General features: G+C 32.3%; 1 protein-coding gene across 2 annotated transcripts in view; it reads right to left on the reverse strand.

Moving 5' to 3' along the window:
- Nucleotides 1-27581, reverse strand: part of LOC129802082 (potassium voltage-gated channel subfamily KQT member 1-like) — a 49720-nt gene that overhangs the window by 15996 nt on the left and 6143 nt on the right. For both annotated transcript variants that reach the window (XR_008751753.1, XM_055847648.1), the window contains exons 2-4: nt 12926-13721; nt 3505-3727; nt 3121-3338 (exon numbers count right to left, since the gene is read on the reverse strand). Coding sequence is in view for 1 of the 2 variants with exons in the window: in XM_055847648.1 (XP_055703623.1) it covers nt 3121-3338; nt 3505-3727; nt 12926-13454 (970 nt within the window). In the remaining variant the exon portion in view is untranslated. The remainder of the gene's footprint in view (nt 1-3120; nt 3339-3504; nt 3728-12925; nt 13722-27581) is intronic.

Genomic DNA, 27581 nt, shown 5'->3' on the forward strand with positions numbered 1-27581 from the left:
AGTGCATTGATAGTGAAATTAGAGTCACTGAATATTCATTTTTTTTAATTAACACAGATTTGTAAATCATTTTAATCAAAGTTAATTCCATATATTCAGTCAGACAACATTATCGTGTGAAATTTTAAGAAAGTGATGAATGGCGGAGTTTTTGCTAATAATCTGATACAGTGATTCAATAAATTAGCTAAATAATAGCAATTTTGTTTGAAACTCGACGATAAAATTGGTTCTGTAGATTAAAATGAACTAACGTGATGCATCTTGCTAAAAAAATTGTGAATAATTTTCAAAAGTACATTTTATTTTGGGGTTCCGATACGTGGGACAACCTTCCGATCCGAGGAATACTGACGATCGCTGATACATTTACCTTATGACATTTTAAAATGTTTAAATTAAAACAAATTTTTGATGTGACCTTTCATTCTTTAATCATTGTGAATAATTGATTCAGATCTACAAAATTGCTAATTTGCTAATTTAAAATAATTACTAAAGTAAATTATTACTATCATTTCAATAATTTGGGTGTAGGTAAGGGGAAGTAGGGTGACTTTGAATAGGGGTACATTTGAAATAGGGTATTAGCTGAAATTCCTTACAATCTCAGCTTTTGTGGTCTTTGGTAAAATCCGACCTCGTCAGACCGGGTCAAAATTTTGGATTTACACGTTTTGACATATAGATCACGAATGTCATGTGCGATAAAAATCGATTTTCGTGGACGGCTTTCCCGATCGTCGCGTCTGTCTGTCGCATAACCACTTCTGGAGGGCGAAACGTAGAGAGATATCGACGAGTGGTTTTCAGAAAAGGTTAAATATTGATGGGCAGATTGAAGTAGGTGATATCAGATCTACTCCCCCACCCCTTCCGCCATTTTGGAATACTCCCAAATTTTGTTTTCTCAATAACTCATCCCCTATGGCATCGATCGATCTCAAATTTTAGTAGGTACGTTATTCAAGTCCCTCTGATCCCCCTGACCCGAGCTATAAGGGGTCAATATTTTAATTTTCAAATAGCCTTATGTCCGGATCTAATTGTCAGAATTAAAAAAAAAATAGTGCTTTGGAAAGCTTTCGTGGAATACTGCAAGTTTTTTTTGACACTCTAGTTATATACGTTTAAATCGAAGATAAGATTAATCGAAAAGTCGATTTTCAAAATTCGATTTCGAATACTTCGAAAACTAGACTATGCTTTTTCTTTAAATTTTAGTATGTTGTAGCTGAGGTCGAGACCTTTCCAACGGTGGATAAAGGGATAGCCGACTGTGGTGGAATGGAGCTATGTTTTTCAGGACAATCTGTTCTTCCGGTGAGCGTCGGAATCACCGGAATCAAACACACAATTTCACCAAAGCTTTCGACATAAAGAAAAGACCAACCAAGAACCACTAAGGAAGACACGATAAAGGTCGAAAGCTCTGGTGAAATTGTGTGCTTGATTCACAGGATTTGATCAACAGATTCCGACGCTCACCGGAAAGACCAAGGACTTTGGGAAGGATGGATTGTCCTGAAAAACCTAGCTCATTTCCAACGATAGGTCGCATTCCTTGCTCGATGTTGCTGGACCCTAGCTATAACCAAAAGTGCCTGAATCTGACTGTATTTTCGATGTTTATGAAGCAATTTCGATGAAATTTTAGTGTATTGTATCTAAAATCGAGACTATTAAAATATAAAATGACCAGTGATAAGCCCAGTTGTGCTTATGGTATGTTGAATTTTTTGGGTAAAGAATCGCGTCGATCAAACTGTTTTCGGCACCTGAAACAGATAAAATTGGCTCGGCAAAGGGGGTTCAAAGCAGAGTGTTCCTCATTATTATAGGGCGTTTTCCATCAATTTTTGGGTACTCAATTATTTCTAATTGCTTCAATTAGTTGAGATTCTATTCGGGCGACGATAACAATATTTGCTATATAGATACATGCTTTCTCATTTGACAAAAATATGTAGCCATTCCATCTATCCCGACTTGGAACAGATTTCTTTAGTCATAATTCAATATTTATCTAAAGCATCCTTTATTATACTTTCAAAAGTAATACTTAGGCAAAACCAATAGGACACATTTCAGTGTGATTTGGGAAAAAAAACGAGTAGAAAAAATTAGTTTAAGCTGCATGACTCTACAATGTTTTTGATTTACTTTTCTCCATCGGTCATCCCGAATTATACGACAAGTATGATGTGATTTGACATTTTCCGGTATTGCTGTGAAGAGGGTATGACAAGTCAAGCTATCATCCTTAATTTAAACTTGCTCCTAAATCATTCTTAAGTAGTAACTTGCTGAATAATACGCAGGTATTGCAATGTTCTCAATGAGATTGAAAAAGTAGTAGGATGGGACTGAAATTGTGTAGGGCAGAACTATGTCATACTGCTTTTGTTTGATCCAAAAACCATTTTTTTAGGTCAATTCGTAATACCTTTGTGCCAAGATACAAGAAAATTTATTCATTTACTCCATTTATAAAAAAAATTGTTTATAAGGGAAGAGCACGCCCGATCGGAATGTTAAGAGGCATGCTCCATATTTACTTGAAAATATAAGCCCCAAAATACTATTTGGTATTTTTGTTTATGCTAAATGGTCTATTATTTATTCATTTAAATATATCTGTGCAATTGATTTTTTTTATTTTTACAATAAATTAATAAAAAAAATAGGTGTAATTGCAACCTTCCTATTGTACCTCGGATCGTCACGAATTTAATCAAGTGTCTCATGGGAAATTGGCTTTATAAATTAAATCTGAGTTAATGCACTGTATTCTTGTGAGAGTTAAATGGTAAAAAATAGCTAATAATTTTTTTTAAAAATCATATTATTTGGAGCAACAATAAGGTATTAACCTGCTGATCTGAGAAACACTGCCGATCACTGTTAGTCTTCCCTTATTGGCGGAAAGATGTTTAGAATAGACCTTCTGGACTTCTGAACCATAACTATAGACTTTTTCTTTTAAATTGCTTCCAATGTCAGTAGTTCAGCCACATGATAAAGCATTGTGTGCTCTATCGTGCCTTATTTGAAAATATGTGTTGCATCCGAACACAAATCAAAGGAATGTTTTACATCAAAAACATGTTTGTAATTTACCTATAATGCATATGGGTTTCCGTATGAAGCGTAATCGTCCCCACAGCCCCATGTATTTTGAACGGCATCCTGCAGACCAGAGACGAACAATGTATTCTAAGCCGAAGAATACCACAAGCCATATTTCCATCCAGAATAGTGTTTCGTTTGTGAAATCCGTGTACTCCTCAATTGTCGATAGAACACTAAAAATTAGGCATACGAGCACGAGCATAAACCTGTGAATAGAATAGTAATAGTTTATGAATTATTTAAGAGATCCCAACCAAAATCCAAAACGCTACACGGTATTTGCTGATGAGGACACCACACATTATATTTTGGTTAATCAATATTCTCATCGTCTATCCAGTAATTGGAGGGTAAAGTACTTGTGAAACTTACACAGTAAAATGGTAAATGAAGCATAACCACCCACCAGGGTGCTCGAGGAACACATAAACACGCTCCTGAAAAGTCCTCCCGTGCCGTCTTTGAAATGCATATTTCGCTTTATATGCTTGATCGATAGGAAGAGCTATGGGATAATATGGATCTTGAACACCTGAATCCGTTGCATCGATTTCTTCAATTACAGCATCATCCTCGTCATCTCCCACAATTTCCTCTGCAGCATTTATTTAATGACACATTAAATATCAATTACATCCAATGAAGTCGTAATTAAAACTTTTCATTTACGTCTGTTTCGTCTATTGCGATGTCTCTTGAATTTGCTATACTGAACAAAGACATTTTAATATACAGGATATCCACTCAAAGATTCAACAATGTACAAAGCACTTGAGCTATTCAGCTTGTAATTAATAGAAATTTATATTTTAGTCAATTGTTCACATTGTTCATAACTTAAGATAGGAAGAAGTAGGGAACCTTTGAAATGAGACGTTTTTCACCTATTTTTTTTTTAATGGAATTGAACCTTATCATAATATAATTTAGCTTCACAATTATTAATTTTTGAAGCTAAATTATATCACTCTAAAGTTCAGTTACATTTAAAAATAGCAGAAAAAGCCCTAATTCAAAGGTTCCCCACTTCCCTCTAGGTTTCATGATACCTTATATTCAGTGTAATCCAGAAGATATATAAATCTCATAAGAAAAACACAATTAAGGATTTTATTTTGAACGTAATTGGTTTTAAAATGCCAATGAGTAGTAATAAAATGATACTGATACCCTATATATTTTCGAATTTTACATCAAGTGCTGATGCTTAAATTTATTTTAAAGTGTAAGGAACGACTTATGGAGGTATTAACTAGCAAATAGGGAAACCGACGTTTAATTTAATTAAAAGAAGAAGAATTTTATTTAAATTTTAAGAATTTTATTCCAGGCTGAATCTTCTCCCACCCTACGACTACCGGACTTTCCTTTTAAACGAATGAAGGTCCATTTAAAACGGGGTATTTCGATTCGAAATCTGCTTTTCGAATGAGAACTACTACTTTTCGTAATACGTTCCCTTTCCCAACCATGCTTTAATTAGAAAATCAGCCTGGCTTTTCTACTCTAAAAATAAGTCTTGATGAACGAACAAATGGATTTTGTTGAAATTTTGTCAAAAGGATGTTATTTACCAATTTTAGAATTTTTTTTTCTCGCATTTTATATTAAAAAAACGCATTTTTGACAAACTTGTAACAAAATTCAGTTGACAAAGCTTTTTCATACTCTACATAGAAGAACATCCTTCTGACAAACTGGCTTATTAATTTGACAAAACATTTTTTTTCACAGTTGAGACACTCTTGGAAGATTATAACCGACAGCGTGGAAATTTTATCTCAGAAACGAACCACTATTGGAGGAGATTGCATCAGAATTTCCGGTGCATAGTACTCTTGAATACGTACCTAAATACTTGTTTTCAAACAGGTCTTTATAGACAAGGTCACATTGAATGTCAAATTCATTTGTCATGATCAAACACCAATACTTTTTTTCAAATTCACATTTTTTTATACAATTCCTCGACAAATGTGTCTTGGACGTCATATAATCCGAAATATTTATTACATCTAAAAATATTACTAATAGGGCAAAAATTACGAAAAAAAAATATTCTAGAAGGTTTTTGCTTTTGCTAAATTCGCTAAAAGTATGGTTTGTCTCGCCGTATAACACTTCTTTGTCCTATTCCTCTTGTTCAGTAAACCTTCCCGATTTGAAAGCTCTCTCCGGTTGACGGTTTTTCTGTACCGATTCGAAGGTACGTCAGAAAGAACATACCTAAAAATCCGTTAGAAGATCAAACATTTTAAACCGACGAGTTACACAAAAGTGAGCCAGTTCATGAACAGGACATTTATTTTAATGAAACTGCAATTCAAACGTTTTGCCATCCTGAAATTAAATTCCACAAAATTTTACATAAATTAACTTTTTGCAGCATTGAAGTGTCAGGAGTACCGAAATTCGAAATGGCAGAACACTCAGCGCTAATGCGGCGAGTACATAAACTTGCAATTTAGAATTCCGATAAATCTTCGAATAGGTTTGGCTTGGGTTTCGAGTGGCTTGATCTCTTCGAAAGGTTATTACTGAGCCATTTACAGTAGACTCTCGCTTATCCGTGAGAGCGGGACCTAAATGTCACACGGATTTAGAGATTGATATACATCAAATTGCTTGAAATCCAACGATTGTTTTTTGTTTATATTGAAAATCTCTGGAGTGAATCCTGACCTGACTAAATCGACATTCTCTCTAAACATGCGTACTATCCAAAAAAGTTACACTGAGAAAGAATTACAAAAGATAGAGCACATTTGCTTTAACAAAAAAAACCCAAAACGGGAATAATATGTCAACAAAATTTTTTAAATTTAACTGTCTCACGGACTTTTTTATGTCACTCGGAAAAAGAGTGCACGGACAAGCGAGAGTGTACTGTATTACCACCTAACATAAAGCTTAATGATTAGGTCCAATAATTTTAAAATGTCTTTGAAAATATAAAGCTTTTCTGTATGAATTATTTGACATAGATAATAGCTGAAAATTCATTGTCATTTGGATTGCGCAGAAATGACAATGTCACGGCTACAGAATCAATTTTTCGAAAAAGCTTTTCTGAGATTCGAACAAAATTTGTATTATGGAATTTCCAGAATATTACAGAATTCTCCTAGAGGATAAAAGGGAGTTCTAACCAAAGAAATGGCTCACCGATTAGCGATTTTTCTCAAATTTCAAATTAAAATTTTAAATCAGGGCCTATTTTGGAGAGTTTTCGAAATTCTGCTCTTTAAACGGGATAAAGAAGTTGGATAATCGTTGAAAAGCCTACGTCGACTTTTATCAGCGCTGTCTCTATAAATAAAATTGAATTTGGCTATAAAAGTTTTTATTCTTACTTACCCTCCGGATTTATTGATTCAGGTGCTTTCAGTGATGTTCGAAAAATTAAAAAAATATCGAATTTACGTAATAGAAAATTTGTGAACTGTTATAAAAATTATGAAATGCCACAAGAGTATGACACTGTCAAACGAGTTACTCAGTTAGTGAATAAATTTAATACTTGAATAGGAACTTCTTTTTTTCTTATTCTTTCATTTTATGTTTAGGCTGTCGGATTCACTCGAATCCATATAGCCAAAATTGGACAGAACCGTTCTGAACCTTTTTCCTTTGACTTTTCTCCACGTGACTCGACTTTTCGAAATTCGAACAGTAAATACTTAAGCCACCACGCGGACGAAACAAGAAGTGAAAATATTTTTCCTTCAGCTTTCGAAACTACTCTACGAATACCTCTTCTCTTGGAGGTACTCCGGCTGTGAGCACCCGAAAAGTGCTTAAACTTTGAAAGTTAGACTTTAATTAGCGCTTTCGCATTAAAAGAGCATTTGATTTCAGTTTATAAACTTTTGCCATTTGGTTAATTACAATTCCAGTCGCTAAATCTTAGTTTAAATTTGAATTTCTTTCAACAGCAAAGTTTGTCCTACCACAGTGTCCTCAACTTTGAAAGCTCTGTAGCCAGTGAAATGAATAGAGTTTCTGAATAGATGTGTCCTGGAGTTAGTTATAATTGTACATGTGTTGCCATATCATGACCCAATTCCTATACCATAATGCATGAAGAAAATTCACCTACGATATAAACATGCTCAGGGCATGCAGCACATTCCAAAACTTTTGTGAGCTCTCAATTTTGGATTACAATGCTTCAAATATCACGTCTTAAAATTTTCAGCATTATATAGAGAAAGCTATTGAAATTGAAAATGCTTTGTCCCGTACGATGCTACTATTTGTCGTCCTGTATTAAATTTTCACTATAAGCAACGCTATATACATCATCTGCTTTACAAAGAGGAGACAATATTTGAATTCTTTGAGCAAAGTAAAAATAAATAGTGACTGTTATGAAATTTTCAAGTTTAAGCACTTTAACATGATGAAATGTCTACAAACTGAAGTTTATCTTTTCAGATAGATATTCATAACATTCTCCCAAAGTTTTAACGAACTAAAACTTGTAGAGTTTTCCTATATTAGCTTTTCAATTTTCGATTTAGAAAAAAAAGAATAATATGCTATGTTATTCAGGCAATTGGAAATTTCTTCTTCAAATAGGACTTTAATAACTTAATTGAATGTTTTCAGTACATATTTTTTATGTATTTTTCTCAATTCAAACTATATTATCAAATATACCACAATTGTTTATTTTAATTTCAAAATGATAAAGCAATAAAAAATATTTAAAATTTTTCATATTGACATTTTGTATTTTAGGAATATTCAAATTTATAAATGTGATAGAGTTAAATCAATTTCACATATTGGTCCTTGATACAAATTTCCATTTAGAATTATTATATTTGCGTTGATATTAGTAACAACCTCCATTTCAAAATATTACTCCAAAATATTATGAATATTCGTGACGCACTTTTCTATACTATTTTTGTCTATTTTTTGGTTTTGTGTCTGTTTTGTTAAAAAATTGATTGATGTTGAAAAATTAAGTGGTAAAGGTAATCAGCAAAAAATTCTCAAAGACTTTTGAAACTGTTGAAGTGTTCTTTGCAAAATTAAATTATTAAATTCTCAATTCTCATTTCATTTACAAAATACCTGCCAGAAACTTCTCTCAACAAAATTTTCATTCATGATATTCATATTTAATTCTGCGCTGCTTATAAATAAATATAGGTACCACCTCATAAATTTTAGGATATTGCGTCAACTGAAACTCTAATCGATTAATTTAAAATGGTTTGATTTTACGCATGATGGAATTATTAGTGGAAGTAAGAATTCTGACTTTATGATGAGGGTTGAATAATTTATGCGGGTATAAGAATAATACCCCTGTAGAAAGTTTCTTTAAGGAAATATTTACATGTTGAATGCTTTGAAACATTTACAAACTAAAAGCAGATTTAAGTATTTTGATTTTGTTTAGAATTACAGAAAGTTAGAAAGTTGTTTTATTAAAAATATGATATATCATCTTTTATTTTTATTTACTTATCGTGTATTTTGCTTGACTCAAAAATCACTCGAGGCAAAATTACAAAAATGCTGCACATGACGGAGGTTCTATTTCACTAACTTTCTTTTATAGAGAATGCAGAAAAATTAAAATGCCAAAATTTGTAATATAATTACGTGGAATATCTGATTTTGAGCGGCAAAAATTATGCTCATGTCATTAAACTACGTATTTTAAACTTTAAACTCATTGTGCCCTTTATAGCCAAAATCTTTAAAGCTTTGAAAGCATTCAAAGCTTTGTGTGATCAGAGAACGTTATTATAGTTAGAACCAATTAATCAATAGAATCAATTATTTATTTAAAAGTAAATGGATAATGCTTTAAACAGAGCTGAGCTAAAAGAAAAGTCGAAGTGAATTTGGTGGTGCCTGTTGGCATTCTTCGAAATGCCGCGAAAATTCACATAGAGAAAATGAGAGGTTTTTTAATGTGAAAATTGTTTAATTCCTTAATTTGGGTTAATTGTGAGTAATTGTCGATATTACAACAAAAACACTGGGATGAGATTTTGAAGACTCATATTCTTTTGAGCTGTCCCAAAATTCAGGATAGGTCTGAGAAAAACCCTTTTGTACAACACTATTTTGGTTAATAAGGAATGCAAAAGTACATATTACACGAAGGGACACGACTTGCTAATAAGGATAAAATAGAGAAGAAAATATTTTGTCGCATTTCAGAGATTTTTTGCAACCGCAGCGCCGCCAGACGTTTGTCAAGTGAGTTATTTAAGAACTTAAATAACTGAGTTAAGATTTAAGAACTTTCCATTTGAAGTGATATTTGCATTTAATTTCTTTGTATTTCTGCAAGTTTCATGTAAAAGGGTGTGTAGTGAAGAGCTATCCGTCTTCCGACAAAGATATAAAAAAGAAAATTTCTTTCTATATGAGTTTTTATGTCTGTTTCTGTTATGTCTTTTTGGCGCAAAAATATTTATCATGGCACCGTGAATGAGCGGGATTAGTGTTACCAGTATGGCTATCTGTAATTTCCATTAAAATTATCAACACAAAATTTCCTATATTACACGAATTTTAACGAGCACAGGTCTGCTTTAAAACCTCAATGAAGTCCGTGGATCATTTTAATGAATAGTCAGCGATGATTGAGTACGTTAAATATTGCATTTTTTTTAAGCTACCAGAGTGTCCCATACCTTTTGTTACTTTTTACCCCAAGTGGTCATTTTTAATAAAATGATTTCTAAAGAAAAGAATCTTTGGAATTTCTTTTAATTTTCGAAAATAAGCAGGTAAAAATTGATACCTGATGCTGTAAGAAAAATATTTCAATATTTCGTATTTTCTAAATTCCCTCTTTCGAATTCTGAGAAACTTACTACTTTGAAGAAAGTTTATGGAGGATTTCTATTGAAAAAACTTTAAGCCGCTATCTTTTTTTTTATCTTGGAAGATATTGAATTTTGGCATTTTCGATTTGTGACTTTAAGCTCCAGTCTTCCATAGCCATTTTTCTCTAATTGCTGAATATACTACAATTCTCTAAAAATGTAGTTGTAGAAGTTACTGATTCTCTTAAAGTTCTTTCAAATTCCTAATTATGAAAATACACAGGACAATTCCTAAATATTTATCTTTCGTCCTAATAATCTTTATTTGCGAAAAAGAATGCGTGCGAGAAATTACCCCGAACTCTCCTATACGTTTCGCATAGTTTTCACGATTAAAATCTCGGACTCTTACAAATTCTACAGTGAGTTTCTAAGGATTTTTATGACAAATATGACAAATTGTTAGGATTTTGCAATATGTACTATCTTAATCGGTTTAGAAGTAGATTGGGCAATTTAGGTAGAAATTTTCTTTAAGACTCCTTTTCCTAAGTGTTCACAAACTATTTTTAAGCAAAAATGTTGGACAGGCTGACAGTTTATGCCGAGAGACGGCTTAACATAAATATAATCAAACTAATGATTAAACTACATTCCCATCACTTTCCCACTAACCAGTCTCTCGGCTTAAGCCATAAGCTCGTCCAGGGGATATAACTAAGCCTATGATTTATTTTTCGTATAGACTATTTAAGAAATATACAGCACGATCTTAATATGTTACTTTATTGTCCTGAAAAAAAAAAAAAAATATCTACTAAATTCATGCAGGCCTGAAGGAGCCCCTCCGTTCCCTTATCACAAATCGAGGTGAAGTAGGAAGTAGGTAAAAATTCCTAGGAGGAAGTTGATTAAAAAACTATAAAGAGTAAAGAATAATTAAATAAATAAAATTAGAGATCATTCAACGAAATGTTTTATCTGTCTTTTGTATTAATGGTAGGAGTTTTACTCATTTCTATTTCTATCTCATCATTTAACAATTTAATATCAATTTCGTTTTAAAAGGTTTTTCTGAGTATAAGGACTATTCTTCTAAAAAAAAATTTGATGAATTTATCGTTCTACAACTTTGACAAAGTGGCCAACATCTATTTTTCTCTATCTCAAAGAGAAATGTAATTTTTTAGCCATTTTCTATAAGTTGATTTTGATATAAGGGAAGAGTACCAGCGATCGGCAGTGTTCCTCGGATCGTCAGGTTAATACCACATTGTTGCTCCAAATTAAATGATTTTTTTTAAATTATTAACTATTTTTCACCATTTAACTCTCACAAGAATACAGTGCATTAACTCAGATTTAATTTATAAAACCAATTTTCCCTGAGACACTTGATTAAATTCCTGACGATCCGAGGTACAGAGTGCAAGTTTGCAAATACACATATTTTTTATTAATTTATTGTAAAAATTAATAATTCAAAAGCACAAATACAGTTAAAAGGATCACTAATGTATCAATTAGCATACATAAAAATACCAAATAATGTTTTGTGGATTATATTTTCAAATAAATATGGAGCATGTCTCTTAACATTCCGATCCGGGGTACTCTTCCCTTAGTCCAGAGAAAAATTTTAAATTTTCGTTTTGTTTTACTTTGTCTCAGCTACTGCTGTATAGGACTATGATCCTGCCAGTCCTCACATATTCGTCTGAGACGTTGGTCGTGTGACAGAGGGCGTGGCCTAATATAATTTTCCTTTCAATCTTATTCACTTTTAATAAAATAATTTTGATATTGCGTAGTATTTTTTTTTCAAATATTCAATTTCGTAATTTAAAATTGTTCTAGCGACTTCAAAACTAAGGCTTCAGACCTAGGGCTTCAGACATATGGTTTAGCTTGTGAAATTTCATATAAATCAAGATTTTTTGATACTTTTGACTTAAGACCCAGGTTTAAGGGATTATGTGTGTGAAAAAGACTAAAAATCAGCATATTTCCTCTACAAATTTTTTTTTAACATAATAAGAAATTTATTTAATTCAAGCTGTTAGCCTATACAAGTATTCATAGCACTTCAACTATATGTACTTTAGAAAATTTAAGAAAATCAGGTAATATAAAAAGTTTAATTTTTTGATTTTAGTTGAATTTACACTGAGTAATATTATTCACCGAAAAAGTAAGGTTTTTCTTTCAAAAAGATGATCCCAATGACTGAATTTATGGATTTCTTTAAATTAAAATTTAAGAAGATATCACTGTGTTTAAATCACGAAAAATAGTTTTTAAATTATGTACTTTTATATTTCTTTGAATTTAATTTTTTTTTCTGCTGAAAAAAAATTTTGAAACCCCTTAAGGACAAAGATCTAATACGCTAGACAAACTTACAGCTTAAATCGAGAGACGGCTTAATGAGAAATTTATGAGAATGTGGTCTAATTATTTTGATTAAATACGTTATGCATTCTCTTGGCTTAAGCCGCAGGTGTGTACAACACGTACTAGATTTTAAAAATTCTAAAAAATCGTTTTTTTTTATTTTGGATTTTGAGACCTTCTGGAACTGGACTATCTCCTTGGTTTAGAGACCGCTTTATTGTGTACACTTTGTGATAAGGAAATTGAAGAGCGGCCCACCAATTAATTCGGAGATGTGGTAGGCTCATAGTAAATGACAGTATCCAGATCATCCAGATATTGACAGAACCCAGATTATTTATTGTGGATAGTTTTATGAATTCAAACCGAAGTGATAATGATTAAATTATGAGTGGAGATTAATCTTATCTCTTTGCATACTTCTACTTTATACCTAACAAAATTAGTTTTATCAAGTTGGTATAAAGGATATTGAAGCATAATAATAGATGATATCATCGGGTATGAACTACTTTAAAAATATACTAGGTTATTCAAGAGACATCCCAAAGAAAGGGTAATAGATTTAATGTTTGTATATAAGGGAAAGTGATTACCATTCCCCGGAGATGCAGGATCGATGATGTTGGCTTTGATGTGAGATCGAGGTCGGTTCTTGTGCTTGAGGGGTGCAGACACGCGTCGAGAGCGTCCCTCAAAGCGTGGCGAGGTGTTCGGACGGAAGCGCTTCAAGAAGTGAAAGGTTGGCCCAGGATTACCAGCCTGAGCCGTTGTGTCGTCCACAAGTTCATCTTCCGAACCACGTAGGGCAGCATAGGCACATCTCGTGGTGGAGATGATGGGAGCCTGGGTAGCCGGCGAATGACGACGTTCGATGAGGAGTGGACTCTTCAGCACCGACAGCATGAGATCATCGCGCACCCCAGCACCCACTGATCTCGTGTCGGCTGAGTGCAGGGTGGCCAGATGTCGGATATTTCCGTGGGAGTAGTGCCTGGGTCTCTGTTGACGTGCCCTCTCCTCCTGCTTCAACCGAATATCGTGCGCCTGCCGAAAGAGATTCTCCTGCTCACTCCTATTCATGTCAGTCGTGATGGAGTTCTGCGAAAGCAAGAGTGATAGCATATGGAGGTCCGTAGGCGTGCTATCAGTACTGCCTGGGCATTCCACTAGTGCCGTATATGCTTGTTTTTGTGCCTCCCAATGTTGTAGTCACTATCCCCATTCCCTTGAGCATCCTCCTCAGCTGGTCAGATGGCAGTGTCTCCTCCTTGAACTCCTAACACCCTCAATTTCAATTTAATGCCACTATCGCACCTTTACACTTTTATGGATAAATCTTTTGTGCTTCTGAAGACACACAAAATCACATTTCACGCTTCGATGAGTCCACTTTCGTGCATAAAATTAAAGTTAGGTCAAAACTTTACCAATTTCGAGAATAAATTTAATTCAGGAAGGAAACAAGAAGGGATTTTAGTTCCTTCAAGAACATACCTATATTCACTTTCAGTCGACAGAGACTGATGGTCTGGTGAATTAATATCAAACAATCAGTTCTCCGAGAAAAGCAATTGTGAAAGTTCTTAACTCAAATATTCAAAAAGGTTTTTCAAGTAATTATTGTTTGAGATTGTGATTAGATACGAGCCATTGCTGAGAAAAAAATTGTAGTCAAATGAAAAACACTTTACTGAACACTCGAAGTTGTATGTTCAATACAATGTCCTTAAAATTGGTTTTGCAAAAATTATAATGTAATTCATTAAACACTAAATCCTAAAATTATTTTAGCCTAGGGTAGACTAAACACTTTTGGCCATTTTAAGCTTCTTTTACCTTTGTAAATTTTGAAGACCTGAATAAACTTTGCTTTTTAAAATTGTCTTTCCGTTTTATCTAAGAAACTAAAAAGGTTTATTTTTTATTCCTTTTACTATCCGCAACTTTTTTTAAAGTAAATTTTAATTAAATATAAGTAATATCTTTTTTCTTAAATCCAAATTTGTCGCAAATGGATTCGAAATACTCTGCTTAAAGCCCTTAAACCTCTGTAGAAGTCGAGCAATATAAGGTAAATCTTGCATTTTGGTTTTGATCCTAATCCTCAACCCTCGTTATGAACCTGCCATTCTCCTGAGCTTCATCGTTTTTTTTTCTTAATTTGAATTTCATACTTTTCTGGAGCATAAGTTTTGTGTGTTGAAGCGTAAAAGAAACTTTTGTACCTTCAACATTGTCCTAAAGTTACAATTTCACATTGAGTACATCAAATAACAGTGAGTGAGAGAAGAATGAACAGCAATGGAGATTGACTAATGAAATATTCATTTCCATTTTCCTAGTGTTACCTTTCCCTTCTCTTAGATTAACACAAATTTATTTCAAATGCAAACTCACAAGTTTATCAAAAACCATCTGGGGTAATCTTATGGACTTTCCCAAGACGAAAACATACAGAAATATGTTTATAAAGTCTTCCTTTAGCAAATTAATGTATATAATCCCCTTTAATTTAGCCCAAGGTTAAGAAGCGTAATGATTCAAAAAGCTAAATTTGTCTGTCTTGTTGGGCAAAAAAAAAAGGAAGAGACAACAAAGTGAATATTACATGCAAGGAAAAGCCCCTGTTCAACCACTTCTATATGAAAATTTAAGAAAATGGAAGACCTTTTTCTGTAGAATTTTAGATGAGTTTTGTCTCTTGAGGCAACATAACTAAAAACCTTCCTTAGTAAATCGGATTGATATCCCAAAATTATGTCATATCACTTTTTAAAATACCCTTGTGAAATTGTGACAAAAACAATCTAAGTTTGGCCTTTATAGCTAAAACTTCAAGGAGAGGAACATATTTAATTTTCCTGTAATGATCAATTATATACGCACTGCAAAATTCTAATCCTATAGCATTATAATATTAACAAATAATAAACTCTTTGCAAAATTTCTTTAGAATTTCAAAATAGGTGAGATTATTAAGAATCTTACATAATTAGCCTATACTGAATGGATTATAAAATTTTGAATAAACTGGATTAAAAATCGTCCAGAATTCAAAGACCTTTCAAGTAAATCCTTACTTGGCATAACCAGTTATGCTTTTGGAGTTATTACCTTTGGAAAACCATTTAAAGGAATAATCAAATTCCAGTGAAATCGATACAAATCGGTGGCAGCCTATGACAAAACTCTGAATGATAAATGATAAAAAATCTGGCGATGTAGAAATGCTAGACAAAGCCCTGAATGGGTCAAAATACCGAATAGGTCGATATCCCGAAGAGTAAAGATTCTGAAAAGTTTAAAATTCTGAATCTAGCAGAGTAAAAATTCCGAATGAAAAAAATTCCGAATAAATCGATATCTCGAAGAGTCAAAATTCAGAAAGGTTTAAAATTCTGAATCTAGCAAAATTAAAATTCAGAATGAGAAAAAATCCCGAATAAATAGATATCCCGCAGAGTCAAAATTCTAAAAGGGTTAAAATTCTGAATCCCGAAAAATCAAAATTCCGAATAAGTAAAAATCCCGATTATGTCGATCTCCCAAAGAGTCAAAATTCCGAAAGGGTTAAATTCTAAAAGTCGAATGGGTAAAATTACGAACAGGTGAAAATCCGAAAGAGCCAAATTCCGAAAGCGTTAAAATTCTGAATCTCGAAAAATCAAAATTCAGAATAAGTAAAAATCCCAAATAAATCGAAATCTCAAAGAGCCAAATTCCGAATCTCAAAAAATCAAAATTCCGAATGATTGATATCCAAAATCCTAAATAGGTCAAAATCCCGAAACAACAAAAATCCTAAATGAGTTAATACCCGGAATAGATCGAAAAGCCAAATCCCGAATGGGTCAAAACCGAATAGTTATGATCTCGTAGAGCCAAAACTGAGAATGGGTCCAAATCCCGAATGGGCCAAAATTCTGAACATCTAAAATTACAAGCGGATTTTGAAATTTTTAGATTCAGGATTATCAACTGGGACCCGATAGAATTATATTTAAAAATAAAAGAATCTCTCAGCGCATTCTATGAAAATATTACAGGATATTCAAAAACGGGTTTTCTATACTAAACGTTAGCCAAGGGGTTGAAAGAATAACGGTCGCCGACTTATTTATTAAAGAGTAGTACCTACAGGTATTACAAGCGGTATTATATAATTATTAATTAGGGATCTTCTACCGATTTCCCATGGGCTCTGTCGTGCAGTCGATGGCAACCGCAAAATGCAGATTGTCAAGTAATTAGACCATTATTCCACGATCTCTTTATTATTTTTTTTAAGATAAATGGTTAGTCTTCAATTTGTTATTAGTTTCAACTCCAGAGGAATTTTTTGTTGAAAAGTTTTTATCACATAATTTTTTTTTAGATATTAATTTGTATTACGATTTTGAATCAATTTTCCGATTGTAAAATATGAATCATGCTTTTAGCTATTGTTCTTAATATTCCGAACTAGTAGCAAAAGCTAGTTTCACATATAAAGTTGGTTAGAATTGCATACCAGTTTAGCCCTCGTATGTTTTAGTTAAGTTTATAAATTTTTAATGCCCATGTTCTTTACGATAACAAGTTATTCAATCTTGAACAAAAGAGCACGGAAATATTTTAATAGTTTTATGATTTTTACTATGGATTAGTAAGTAAAAATACTCTCCCTTCGAACTTAGAAATTCGAGACTAATACCTTTCTATTAAATATTATTTACCTTATTATCAATTATTGATAATTATGTGTAAATCTCTTAGGTTAAATAAAAGAAATTCAGATTATTTGAAGGCATATACTTCTTATTAATGTTTCCCTCTTAGAAGTTTAAAACTTCAAATTAGTTCCAGTAATAATATTCATAATCCCTATTCCAAACTATAAAGGAAATTGTCAAAAACAATCTTATACAATGCAACTTAGGTTACAGAAATTAGTTTAAAAATTGAGTCCCAAATATGGTTAACGATATATCTCAGAATTATGAGAATAAACATCCTTTGATGTGAAACAACTGATTATATTGTATTTTAAGCTTATCAATGCATGAAAATCAGAATTGCATATTCTCAATAGATACTTGAGTATGTTACCAAGCCTGAAGTCAGTAATTCAAGAACACTCATTTCGCCTTTACAGGATATTGTTCACTTGCTTCATATTGCAACTGATTTCTCATGAAAATTTACCTATCCTTATTAATGTTAATATTTCAGGCATCATAAGCTGATGCCAAGTAACTAATTATAATATGAAATTTCAGTTTAAACTTGCAAAATTTTAATTACAGAAAAGTTTTCGAATATACATGAAAACTTTGGGGTAGCACCATTGTGTTATTTTTTCACAACATAGTCTAGAAGTTGAAGAGCTTCAAATCAAAAGTGCTTGAACTTGTGTGAAAAATCGATTTTTAAGGTAATCGTTGCATATTACTAATTCAATAAAATTCTTTATCGGACTTTTGCTATTTGAATTCAAAGAGGGAGAAATGAGAGAATACATAGTCCATAGATATTGTATTTTATTTAGTCTCTCTAATATCCTCTATATCAACCTTCAAACTACTATACTGAATGTAAGAATCTTACTTATAGTAGGGGAAAGTGCTCTCCCTTCGAACTTCATCTACCTATTACTACTACTTTTTCATCTAACAATTATCCAGGTACAGTAGACTCTCGCAAATTCGGTTCTTTTAAGATCGGGCTACTTTTTAATTCGGGCAGCGGTTAGGGGAAATGCTTATAATTTTGTCCAGTTTCTTATTTTGGACACTTTGAGGATAACATTGGACACTAAAAATAAATTGATTAAAATGATGGATTTTTATTCCAATATTTGATGAATAATGAATTCTATCTAAATATTTGTTCTTTTTGGAAGATTTTAACACTAAATACGTTAAAATTTGAATATGATTTGAGTTGAAATTGCTTTGTTGAAAATTCAGTGTGAGCAATTACTTACGAGAAATATGACAGAACTTCGTGGCTTACTTCAGTCTTATTTAGTTTTGGTGAAGTACTAATAAAGTTTGTTCGCTGTTTTTGAGTGATATTATTGAAAATTCATTGAATATTGTGTTGATTCACGTTACTGATGATTTGTACATTTGACCTGAAGTGAGATTTGCCTTGTGAATTATATTTTTCGTGTGAAAAATGGGAAATTTTTTAAGACATTCACCAGTGAGGTGATGATTCTTATTTTGGACAGGTGTTTTTCTCACGAAATTTCGTGAAATTTTAGCTTTTGTGATGACTAGGTTGGACAAATGCCTGGAGAAACAAAGGAGCATCATCTCTACGAAAGAGATGCAGCGAGAAATGCCTTGAAAGGCTCCCGGAAAGGTCAGGGAATGAGCGAATCTGCACGTACTTGGAGTATCGAAGTCAACTCACTTTAATGAATGATATTCAAAGTTTCCGGGCTTCTTTTGACATTCCACGTTTCCCTTACATGACCAGGAAGAGGACTTGGTAAGACTGGTTCATGAAATGAAGAACAATGGGCATCCTCTGTTGAGGGGGATTATCTGTCCAAATTTACAGACAAGTTGTAAAAATTAATAACCAAGTTGTCCAAAATAAGAGTCAAATTCACCTCTACATATCAATTCATTTTTAAACGTATTAAAACTAATTTTAGTCAAAATGAGATGATAAATAGCTTGCCAAGTTTCTAAACAATCCTTATGAAAAGAGAGTAACAAGAAAAGTCAATTAGTATTGAAAATATGGCACTTCAAACTTAGGATATCGATGCTTATATGCAGACTGTCCAAAATTATGAGCACTTCCCCTACATTTGAAAAAAGTTTGTTGTCATTTTTCAAGTTTGATTATGATTATCAAACGAATCAAATATGCTCAAATTTGTCATGGTTTGTCTTAGTTTTGATGTGATTTTGCATTATTGAGGGATTTTCATGCAATTTACGATATGAGTGTGTAAATTCAATATCTATAAGCACATGCATAAAAATTCGTTGCATTTCAAAAACTTTGTCGCCCAGATTTCTGTCTAATTTGGCTGACATTTCGGTCCCATATGCCCGAATTTGAGAGAGTCCACTGTATTAGTGAAAAATCATTGATAGTTTCAGCCCGCCACGGAAGAGTGGTTACATCTGCACTAAATTATTATTATCTACAATCTACATTATTATCTTAAATAAAAAAAGTAGATAATTATTATCTAAGTGAAAAATATTTCTTAATTCACATTATTAAACCAGAAACGAGATAAAACTATGACATCTTGTCTAGAAGCTCAGAAAACCAAGTATTGGGCCAAAAATTGTAACATCAAAATTACAATTTTATAACAGGATCAGACTTATAAATATTTCTAGAAATATGGGGATGAGTTCCTACTTTCATTAAAAAAATACTTTGATCAATCCACATTTCAAGGGAAACGAGAAAAATCCACTGTCTAATTCTACCCCTGGATAATGGTACCTCGGTCTCCCCTATAGTCCCTGGCTCTGGAATAACCCATTTAGGAGCCTAGAACTCCTAGCTTCTCACTTCTCATTCCACGTTCAAACACAGACTGTTGTCTTAACCCTTTAAGGATGAATGGTATAGTGATATCCCAAAAATAAAAACCAATTTTTCGGACTATTTAGGGTTCAAATGTAACTTTCTATATTTAAAACAAGTGGTTTTGTTTTTTAGACACCGGTGTCCCACTCATCTTTAAAGGGTTTATTCCTTATATTCTCCTTCTTCTCACGATCTCGTGGAGGGCATGACTCATGTAATGACCGTTATTATAATTGCATAAGAGTAAATTTCTAGTACGTAAAGTCCTTGTTATGATGATTAGTAATCCTGGGATCTCCAGTGACGTTTTGTCAAATTCAAGGATTAATGAGAACCGAAAATGTATTTCTTAACTGATTGTGGCAGGTTTAGATTCATTTCAAAGGTCTTGGAATTCTGAATATATCTGAATCGATTCAGGTCTGTTACGGACTGGTAAATATTAACTCGTTAGACTCGTAAGCATGATTTTTTGCCTCATGAGTTTCACCTCTGAAGCTGAACAATTATGTTTTGCAACTTGTACTTAAGGATGTTACCTTATATCTAAAGGTTCAGGTTCAGGTTTCAGGCTTTGCGCACCTATACTCTGGGGTGACATGATAACTTATTTTCGATACCATCGACTGTCGATTCTTAAAAATTTAAAACATAGCTGCCCTTTCTGTAACTAAACTTATCAACATAGTCACATTCTGTTAAGAATGTCACAATGAATTACCCAACAATGCGTAAAAAGTCGATATTCACTTAATCCAACAGTTATTAGTTTATCGATACTATCGATTCGATAGTGTCGAAAAGTTATTATTCCACCTCTGACTTCGAACACTTCATATTTTTCTTTTATTCCTTTAATGAGTCTGACCTAATTGTTTCAGAAAATTTGTGACTTAAAGAGTCTATTGGAATTGCCATAATTAGGTCAGGTTCATTAAATGAATATGGGAAAAAATATTATGAGTTCGAAGCCAGAGTGTATGCAAAGTGTGAAAGCCTTCCCCTATCTTAAAAAGAACCTTAAAATTAAAACTAGTTAGAGCACGTTTTGAACTCTTTTTGATTTCTTCACCCCTTTCATTGTGCAATTCTTAGCATTTATGGTGCAATTATAGAAACTATAGAAATCTAAATAAGTGATTGATCTCAAATGCTTTTCTTCCAAAATGAGAATTTATATGGCATATTTTCTTTTTTGGCCTTCAGAAAGCACTGAAGAAGATCCAGAAAAGAAATTACATCACATTTCCAAGTGAATCCTACAGCACAGAAAGGTATTTGACTGGAAATAATTTTTCCGATAGACTTAGGGGGTTGAGGCCAAAAAGAAAGTTGATGTATAGAGACAGAAAATGATGAGAATTGTGTGAGAGCTACCATCATACAGAAGTTGCTGCTGATGCTTTCTGTGCGAGAAGTAATTTCAAAATTTCCCAACATTTAATGCGAATAAATCTTTATCTTACCCTCACCAATAAATGCTTGTAATTACAAAATTCCACATGAAATTTTTATCATTTCAACGTAGTAATTAATTTTTACTCCATAAAAGATTGATTTGAGTCACATTTACATAGTCTTTTAATTTATCTAAGGGATTGTATGGTTTTGAATGTGGGAAAAGGGATATAACCAACACGAAAAGTTTGTGAATGAAAGTAAAGGGATGGGAAATAGGTAAAATATTGACTTTCTGGTTGAAGAAATGATTCGAAAAAGTAAACTTTTGATGACATGGAGGACACTCCTTAGTGAGAAAACTCAATTAAGCTTAGATATTTTAACATTACATAAAACTATATAGGGGTTAATCAATAACTTTCAAAGTAATACGAGATGAAGGCTTTTAAGTTATTTGGCTTTTTAGGGTGGTTTGGACTTTATTGAGGCCACAAATAGACAGACAAAATGGCATATTCATTTGAATTGTACGGAAAATGGAAAATTTGCCCTATAGAACTGAATTTTGGGATGATTCCTTCAATAATTAATGAAAATATGGCATAAAAGTGATACATCATGAATCTTACCACTTCAGAGAAATTCAAATATATTCTTGTGCGGGAAAGTTCTTACGAAACTTGGGTGATATCATAAGAAATTGCTACACTTCATTGGAAGCAATAAACTTAGGAAAAGGCTGTGAGAGGAGAAATGGTAATAAATTTAGGTATTCACGATTCTCTTCCTCCTTTGGATTTTTTTTGTTATGTTTTATCGTATATCTATACAGAATGTATCACATTACATAGCTGGCATGAATAATTCCTTTAAAATTGGATTTTAAAATCATTATAAAAAAGAAACAACGAAGACCGAAATATGCGACATAATGTACATTGAACTTCTATTTACTCCCCTCAAGGAATATAAATAATTAAGAAATTATTAAAAGAATTAAACTCGATTTAAGGGTGCACAAAACTTTGATATATTTTAGAGAAATAGAGAATTCTTTTTAGAATTCCAATTACATTGAAAAAGTGATTTTCGCATTTCAATTTTGAACTACATTGTCGCTTTCCAAAATTAAATGTGAATAGATTTATTGCGTGTGGAAATTCAATAAAAAAATATGTAACATATATTTGGTGCTTTATGGAAATAAATGCAGATATATATTTTAAACTTATCCCTTCAATATTTCTCCGCTTTCATTGGCTGAATTTAGAAATTGTGAGCTTCCCAGACGCTCATACAATATTCGTAATTTTTCACACGTTTCCGAGAAAATTGGAAAACAATATGGATCATCCGTAAGGTAGAGTTACCACTTACTGCTCACATAGAATATAGAATCCCCATAGCAAACTTCCGCGGAAATTCCATTGGAAATTTTGCGCCAAATTCCGCTCATTCCATGGAATTTGACGCTAAATTTACGCAAAGTCTTCCATGGAATTTTTCCTAGGAGAGGCTATGGAAAATTTGAACAACATACAATGGAAATCCAACGTCAATTTCCATGGAAGTCCATGAAAGTTTTGTATAGAAAATCAAACGTGAAATGTCCGCTGGAATTTTCCATGGAGTATTCCGGAAGTTTTCCTATGGATTTTCCATGGATTTTATCGCAACACGCACCCTTTCTTGTAAGAAAATTCCTGCTTATTTCCTGGGGAAACTGCAAGGAATAATTCCACGGAAAATTCCACTACCTTTCCATACAGATTTCTAAGAAAATTCCACACGTTTGTCTCTTCGTTTTACCGCTAGAATATGTTTGTGGCGCTACAAAATAGATGAATTATTTATTTTATTGTGACGATTAGTTTGACTAGCTAGTAGTTCTTGGACATTTTTTTTGTAGTTTTTTTTTATGTAAAACAAAAAATCACCCACTCTTCCAAACAGCCTTTGGCTCGGAAGTGGTCTTTCCCTCTCTCAATTCTGCCTGGCCTAGTCCCAATGCAAATGTAACGATGATATTGTAACAAACAACATACAGCCTGCGAAGAGACATTTCCATCGTTTAGTCCTGGAGGCTGGAATCAATGCTAAGACTGCGATGGACGCATGGGAAGGGGGTAAAAAAAAAGACGAAAAGAGATAAAAATAAATTGAATTGAATTATTTTGCTCGCAATTTTTATGCAAAGATCTTAGTGATTTCTGTGTTACATTATAATATTACGAATTATTATGCTACGCTACGTTTTGTATAGATAATGCCCAACGCACAGTAACTTTTATTTAGTAAACATGTTTTTGACATTTCAATGAGAGTGAATGAGATCTAGATCTAGTCATCTCGCTCATTCTCATGGGAAATTTTGAAAACATGTTTACAAACAAAAGTTATTGTGCGTTGGTCACAATAGTGAAGTGATAACATTAAACAGACTGCGGACCTAAAATATAGGTGTTTTATTTCATGTAATGTATTTTCTTTTTGAGAAAATAATTTTTTAGCACAATAGCTTTTTCTTATCCAAAGTGTAAATTCGTTATCGCTGATTTAATAAAATATATCAAAGTTCTCGTGAAATTTACTATTTTTTTCAATATAGGGAAATGAAAATATGAGATGTATGCGACAGCTTTTTTTGTTCTCCATTTTCTTTGGTGGAAAAATCCATGTTCAATCCACGTAAATTTCCTGGGAAATATTCCACTCAAAAAAAAAACACTGTAAATCCATGGGAATTTCCTTGGAATTTACCAAGGAAAAATACTGGAAAATTCCGAGGAATTTTTCCTTGTGATTCCTTATTTCGCTCTCTTTTGCTATGGGGATAATATTATTAGGTTTTTAAAGGTAATTAATTAGGGTACACTGGCTGCTAAATTTTTATTGTCGTTGTCAAAAGCTTGTCAGTTTGTCAAATAAATCTGTCAGTTTTATGTAAAGTCTAAAAAATTTTATGGCCTAGAAACTCACTTAAAACCAGGCTGAAGTTTGGCTGTCTTATATAGAAAAAGGATAAATTACTCATTAGGTCAAGAAATTATATTAAAAAAAATTTTTGTCTTTAGGTTTTTACAGTTTCTTGAGTTTGTTTTTATTTGACAGCTGTCGAAACACATTTCATTGATTAGGGTTGCCATATAAGAATATCTGTAGATTTTCACACCCTTCAAAATTTCTTTAAAAAAATACGTCAAATTTTGGCTAATTTGTATGAACTTTACGAAAAAAAAATCTTAAGAATTCATGGTTGAGAACAATTGTTACGTGTTGAGAATAGTTATTATAAAGCTGTCTATACATCTGGAGCAATTTAAAACAGTGCTTTTTAAAGAAAATTTCCCCTATTATTAAAACCTTGTCAGTTTGTCAAATTGATTTGTCAATTTTATCTCAATTTCTGTCTGTCAAACTTTGTGGCTTAGAAACTCACTTAAAACCAGGCTGAAGTTTGGCTGTCTTATATAGGAAAAGGATAAGGTACTCAATAGGTCAAGAAATTATATTAAAATTAACCTTTTTTCTTCTTTATCTTACGATTTCTTGAGTTTATTTTTATTTGACAGCTGTCAAGGCACATTTCATTGATTAGGGTTGCCATATATGGAATATCTACAGATTTTCACATCCTTCAAAATTTCTTTTAAAAAAATTTATAAAATTTTGGCTAATTTATAAAGAATAATATAATAGTTATTATAGAGCTGTCTACAAACTAGGAGCAATTAAAATCAGTGCTTTTCAAAGAAATTTTCCCCTATCATTGTAAGTCAGAACGTCAATTTCTTTTAAGGGCAACTTTTTGACGAATTTTTGACGACACAGATTTTAATAATAAATGATATTATGAAATAATATGCAAAAATTTGTAATATTTTTGCTTTATTGCATTAGCCCATAAGAGGAAGCATAACCCTAACTAGTTCGTGAAATCGAGATATAATGTTACTTCACCCTCAAGTTTCACTGTACTTTTGAACCCTTCTCTTCATGTTAGCTATACTAAGGCAAATGTAAAAGAATACCACTCAATTAGTTTTGAAATAGGATAGAGGTTAATTAATAACCTGCATCAAATTTTTGTTGCAGTATTGAAGTATTTAGGACGTTTGGTACTTTTTTGATTTTTTTCAATACCAAATTCAATTCAGAACTAATATGTTTTTCAAACGATTAGATAAGGAAAATAATATTCAGGAGAAAAATTTAAGGATACAACTAATAATAATAAATTTAAGAAAGTAGCAAAAATTTTCCTAGACTGTAATTATTATCCTTATTCTTTAGGGAATCATATTTTGGGAATTTTTTAGAATCCTAAACTTTAGTGAAATAATAACGTAAAGTTGTATAGTCCTTTATGTATTTTAAAAACAATTAACTAATTTTATTTCGTATCTAAAATTATTGTTTTCCCAAAGTTTAACATTTTTCATCGGCCAAAAGTTTCTTGACACATATGTAAAACATACTCAAAATGGTCAAATACGTTCGACTAACTTCTTTTTACGCAGTTATATTATGAAGTTATGTCATTTGTGAGACCAATATATAATGCCCAACGCACAATAACTCTTGTTTAGTAAACATGTTATCGACATTTTAATGAGAGTGAGTGAGATCTAGATCTAGTCATCTCGCTTATTCTCATGGGAAATTTTAAAAACATGTTTGCAAACAAAAGTTATTGGGCGCTGGTCATAATGACTAAATTTTTCCTATGTTTCTGAATAAATGTGAATCCACTATATACTTCAAAACCCGGACACTTTCCTCTAGTTTTTAAAATATGGGTACGATGAGTCACAGAAAGTGTCACAGAGTCACAGAAAGTAGATTTCTCTACAGGGAGTTTCGGCTTAAGTGAAAAGGGATTGAAAGAATTTGATGTGAATTGCCTACTATTGGAAGCTCATTTGTAAAATAATTTTTGAAATCCCCTCCGTAAAAAAAATTAGTAATTAGTAAAATTAGTCCGTAGCTAATTTCAAAAACTTCTCCTGTGGGTATGCAATTTTTCTGTGTCACTGGACTGAATTCGCAATATTTTTTCGGTCCCAAGAGTTTCTTTGAAAGCGGAACTCCCTGTATTCTTTGAAGTACATACGTCGATTAGAAAAGTATCAGATCTTAGGTAATAGATCGTATAAGAAAATAAAATATGTATTTAGTCACAATTTGCCCCAGGCTCCCTTAAAATTAAAAATTTTTCCACTTAGCTAATAGATATCAACAGTTTAATCTTTTCTATGTAGGGGAGACTGGGGCAAAATTTGTTAAAACGAAAATTTCAATATTCATACCATTTTCTAAAATAAAAGAGACTGAGGCTTGAAATTTTTATTATTATAGCCTTCATGAACCTTCTTAAACTTATAAAGTTTCAAGGGATTCGAGGAAGGATTATGTAAAATAAAAAAATATTGAAATTTTGCGACCTATTTTTGGAATATTTGGCTTACAGAAAATATCAATACTGATTAGCTCAATTTAAGCACATTTCTCGTTAAGATAGAGAAAAATTATCTTCGACAAAGTTGTAGAGGAATAAATTTCCTATAAAAATATGTCTATTGGATATTTTTAACGTTTGCGAGAATAAAATGTCACAAATTATGTGAAGACTGTCAAAATTTGCCCCAGCAATTTTGAGATTCTCCACAAAATCGACTTTTAGAAAATTATTCGAAAATCACATTTTTTTCCTAGATAGAGGAAAATAGTCTTCTGCAATGTTGTAGAGCAGTAAATTTTCTATAAAAATATGCGCATTATAAAACGTTTAAATTTTCTCAGAACTCGTGAAAGAATTAAATATGCGTTTTGACCAGTTTTGCCCCAGTCTCCCCTACTGCTAAATATTGTAATGCTATCATTTTCCCTAAAGGCGTCTACACATTGGGAGCAATTTTCGTCAAAAATTGCGTTTTTGACAGAAATTTGACGTTTCCCCCTACAACGCTTCAGGGAATTTCCTTCAAAAGAGCAATTTTTGACAAAAATTGCTCCCAATGTGTAGAGGCCATAATGCATTCCACGGTAATTCCACTCTGACATTTACTTAAGCACGTTATTAAAATTTATTTAAAATCCCTAAATTGGGAAAAATAAACCCATATGCATTAGAATAACGTAAGCCTTTAAAAGCTTTCAATATGTTCCATGAATACCAGTTCAAGGTATATAGCGCAAGAACTTGCCCTTTTGAATTAAATATGTTTGTCATATCAATATAGAGCGACCGTCTGGAATATCGATGATATTGTATAAATCGATTAAAAAATTGTGTTTGGG

Source organism: Phlebotomus papatasi, chromosome 2 (genome assembly GCF_024763615.1).
Source record: "Phlebotomus papatasi isolate M1 chromosome 2, Ppap_2.1, whole genome shotgun sequence".
Taxonomy (NCBI): domain Eukaryota; kingdom Metazoa; phylum Arthropoda; class Insecta; order Diptera; family Psychodidae; genus Phlebotomus; species Phlebotomus papatasi.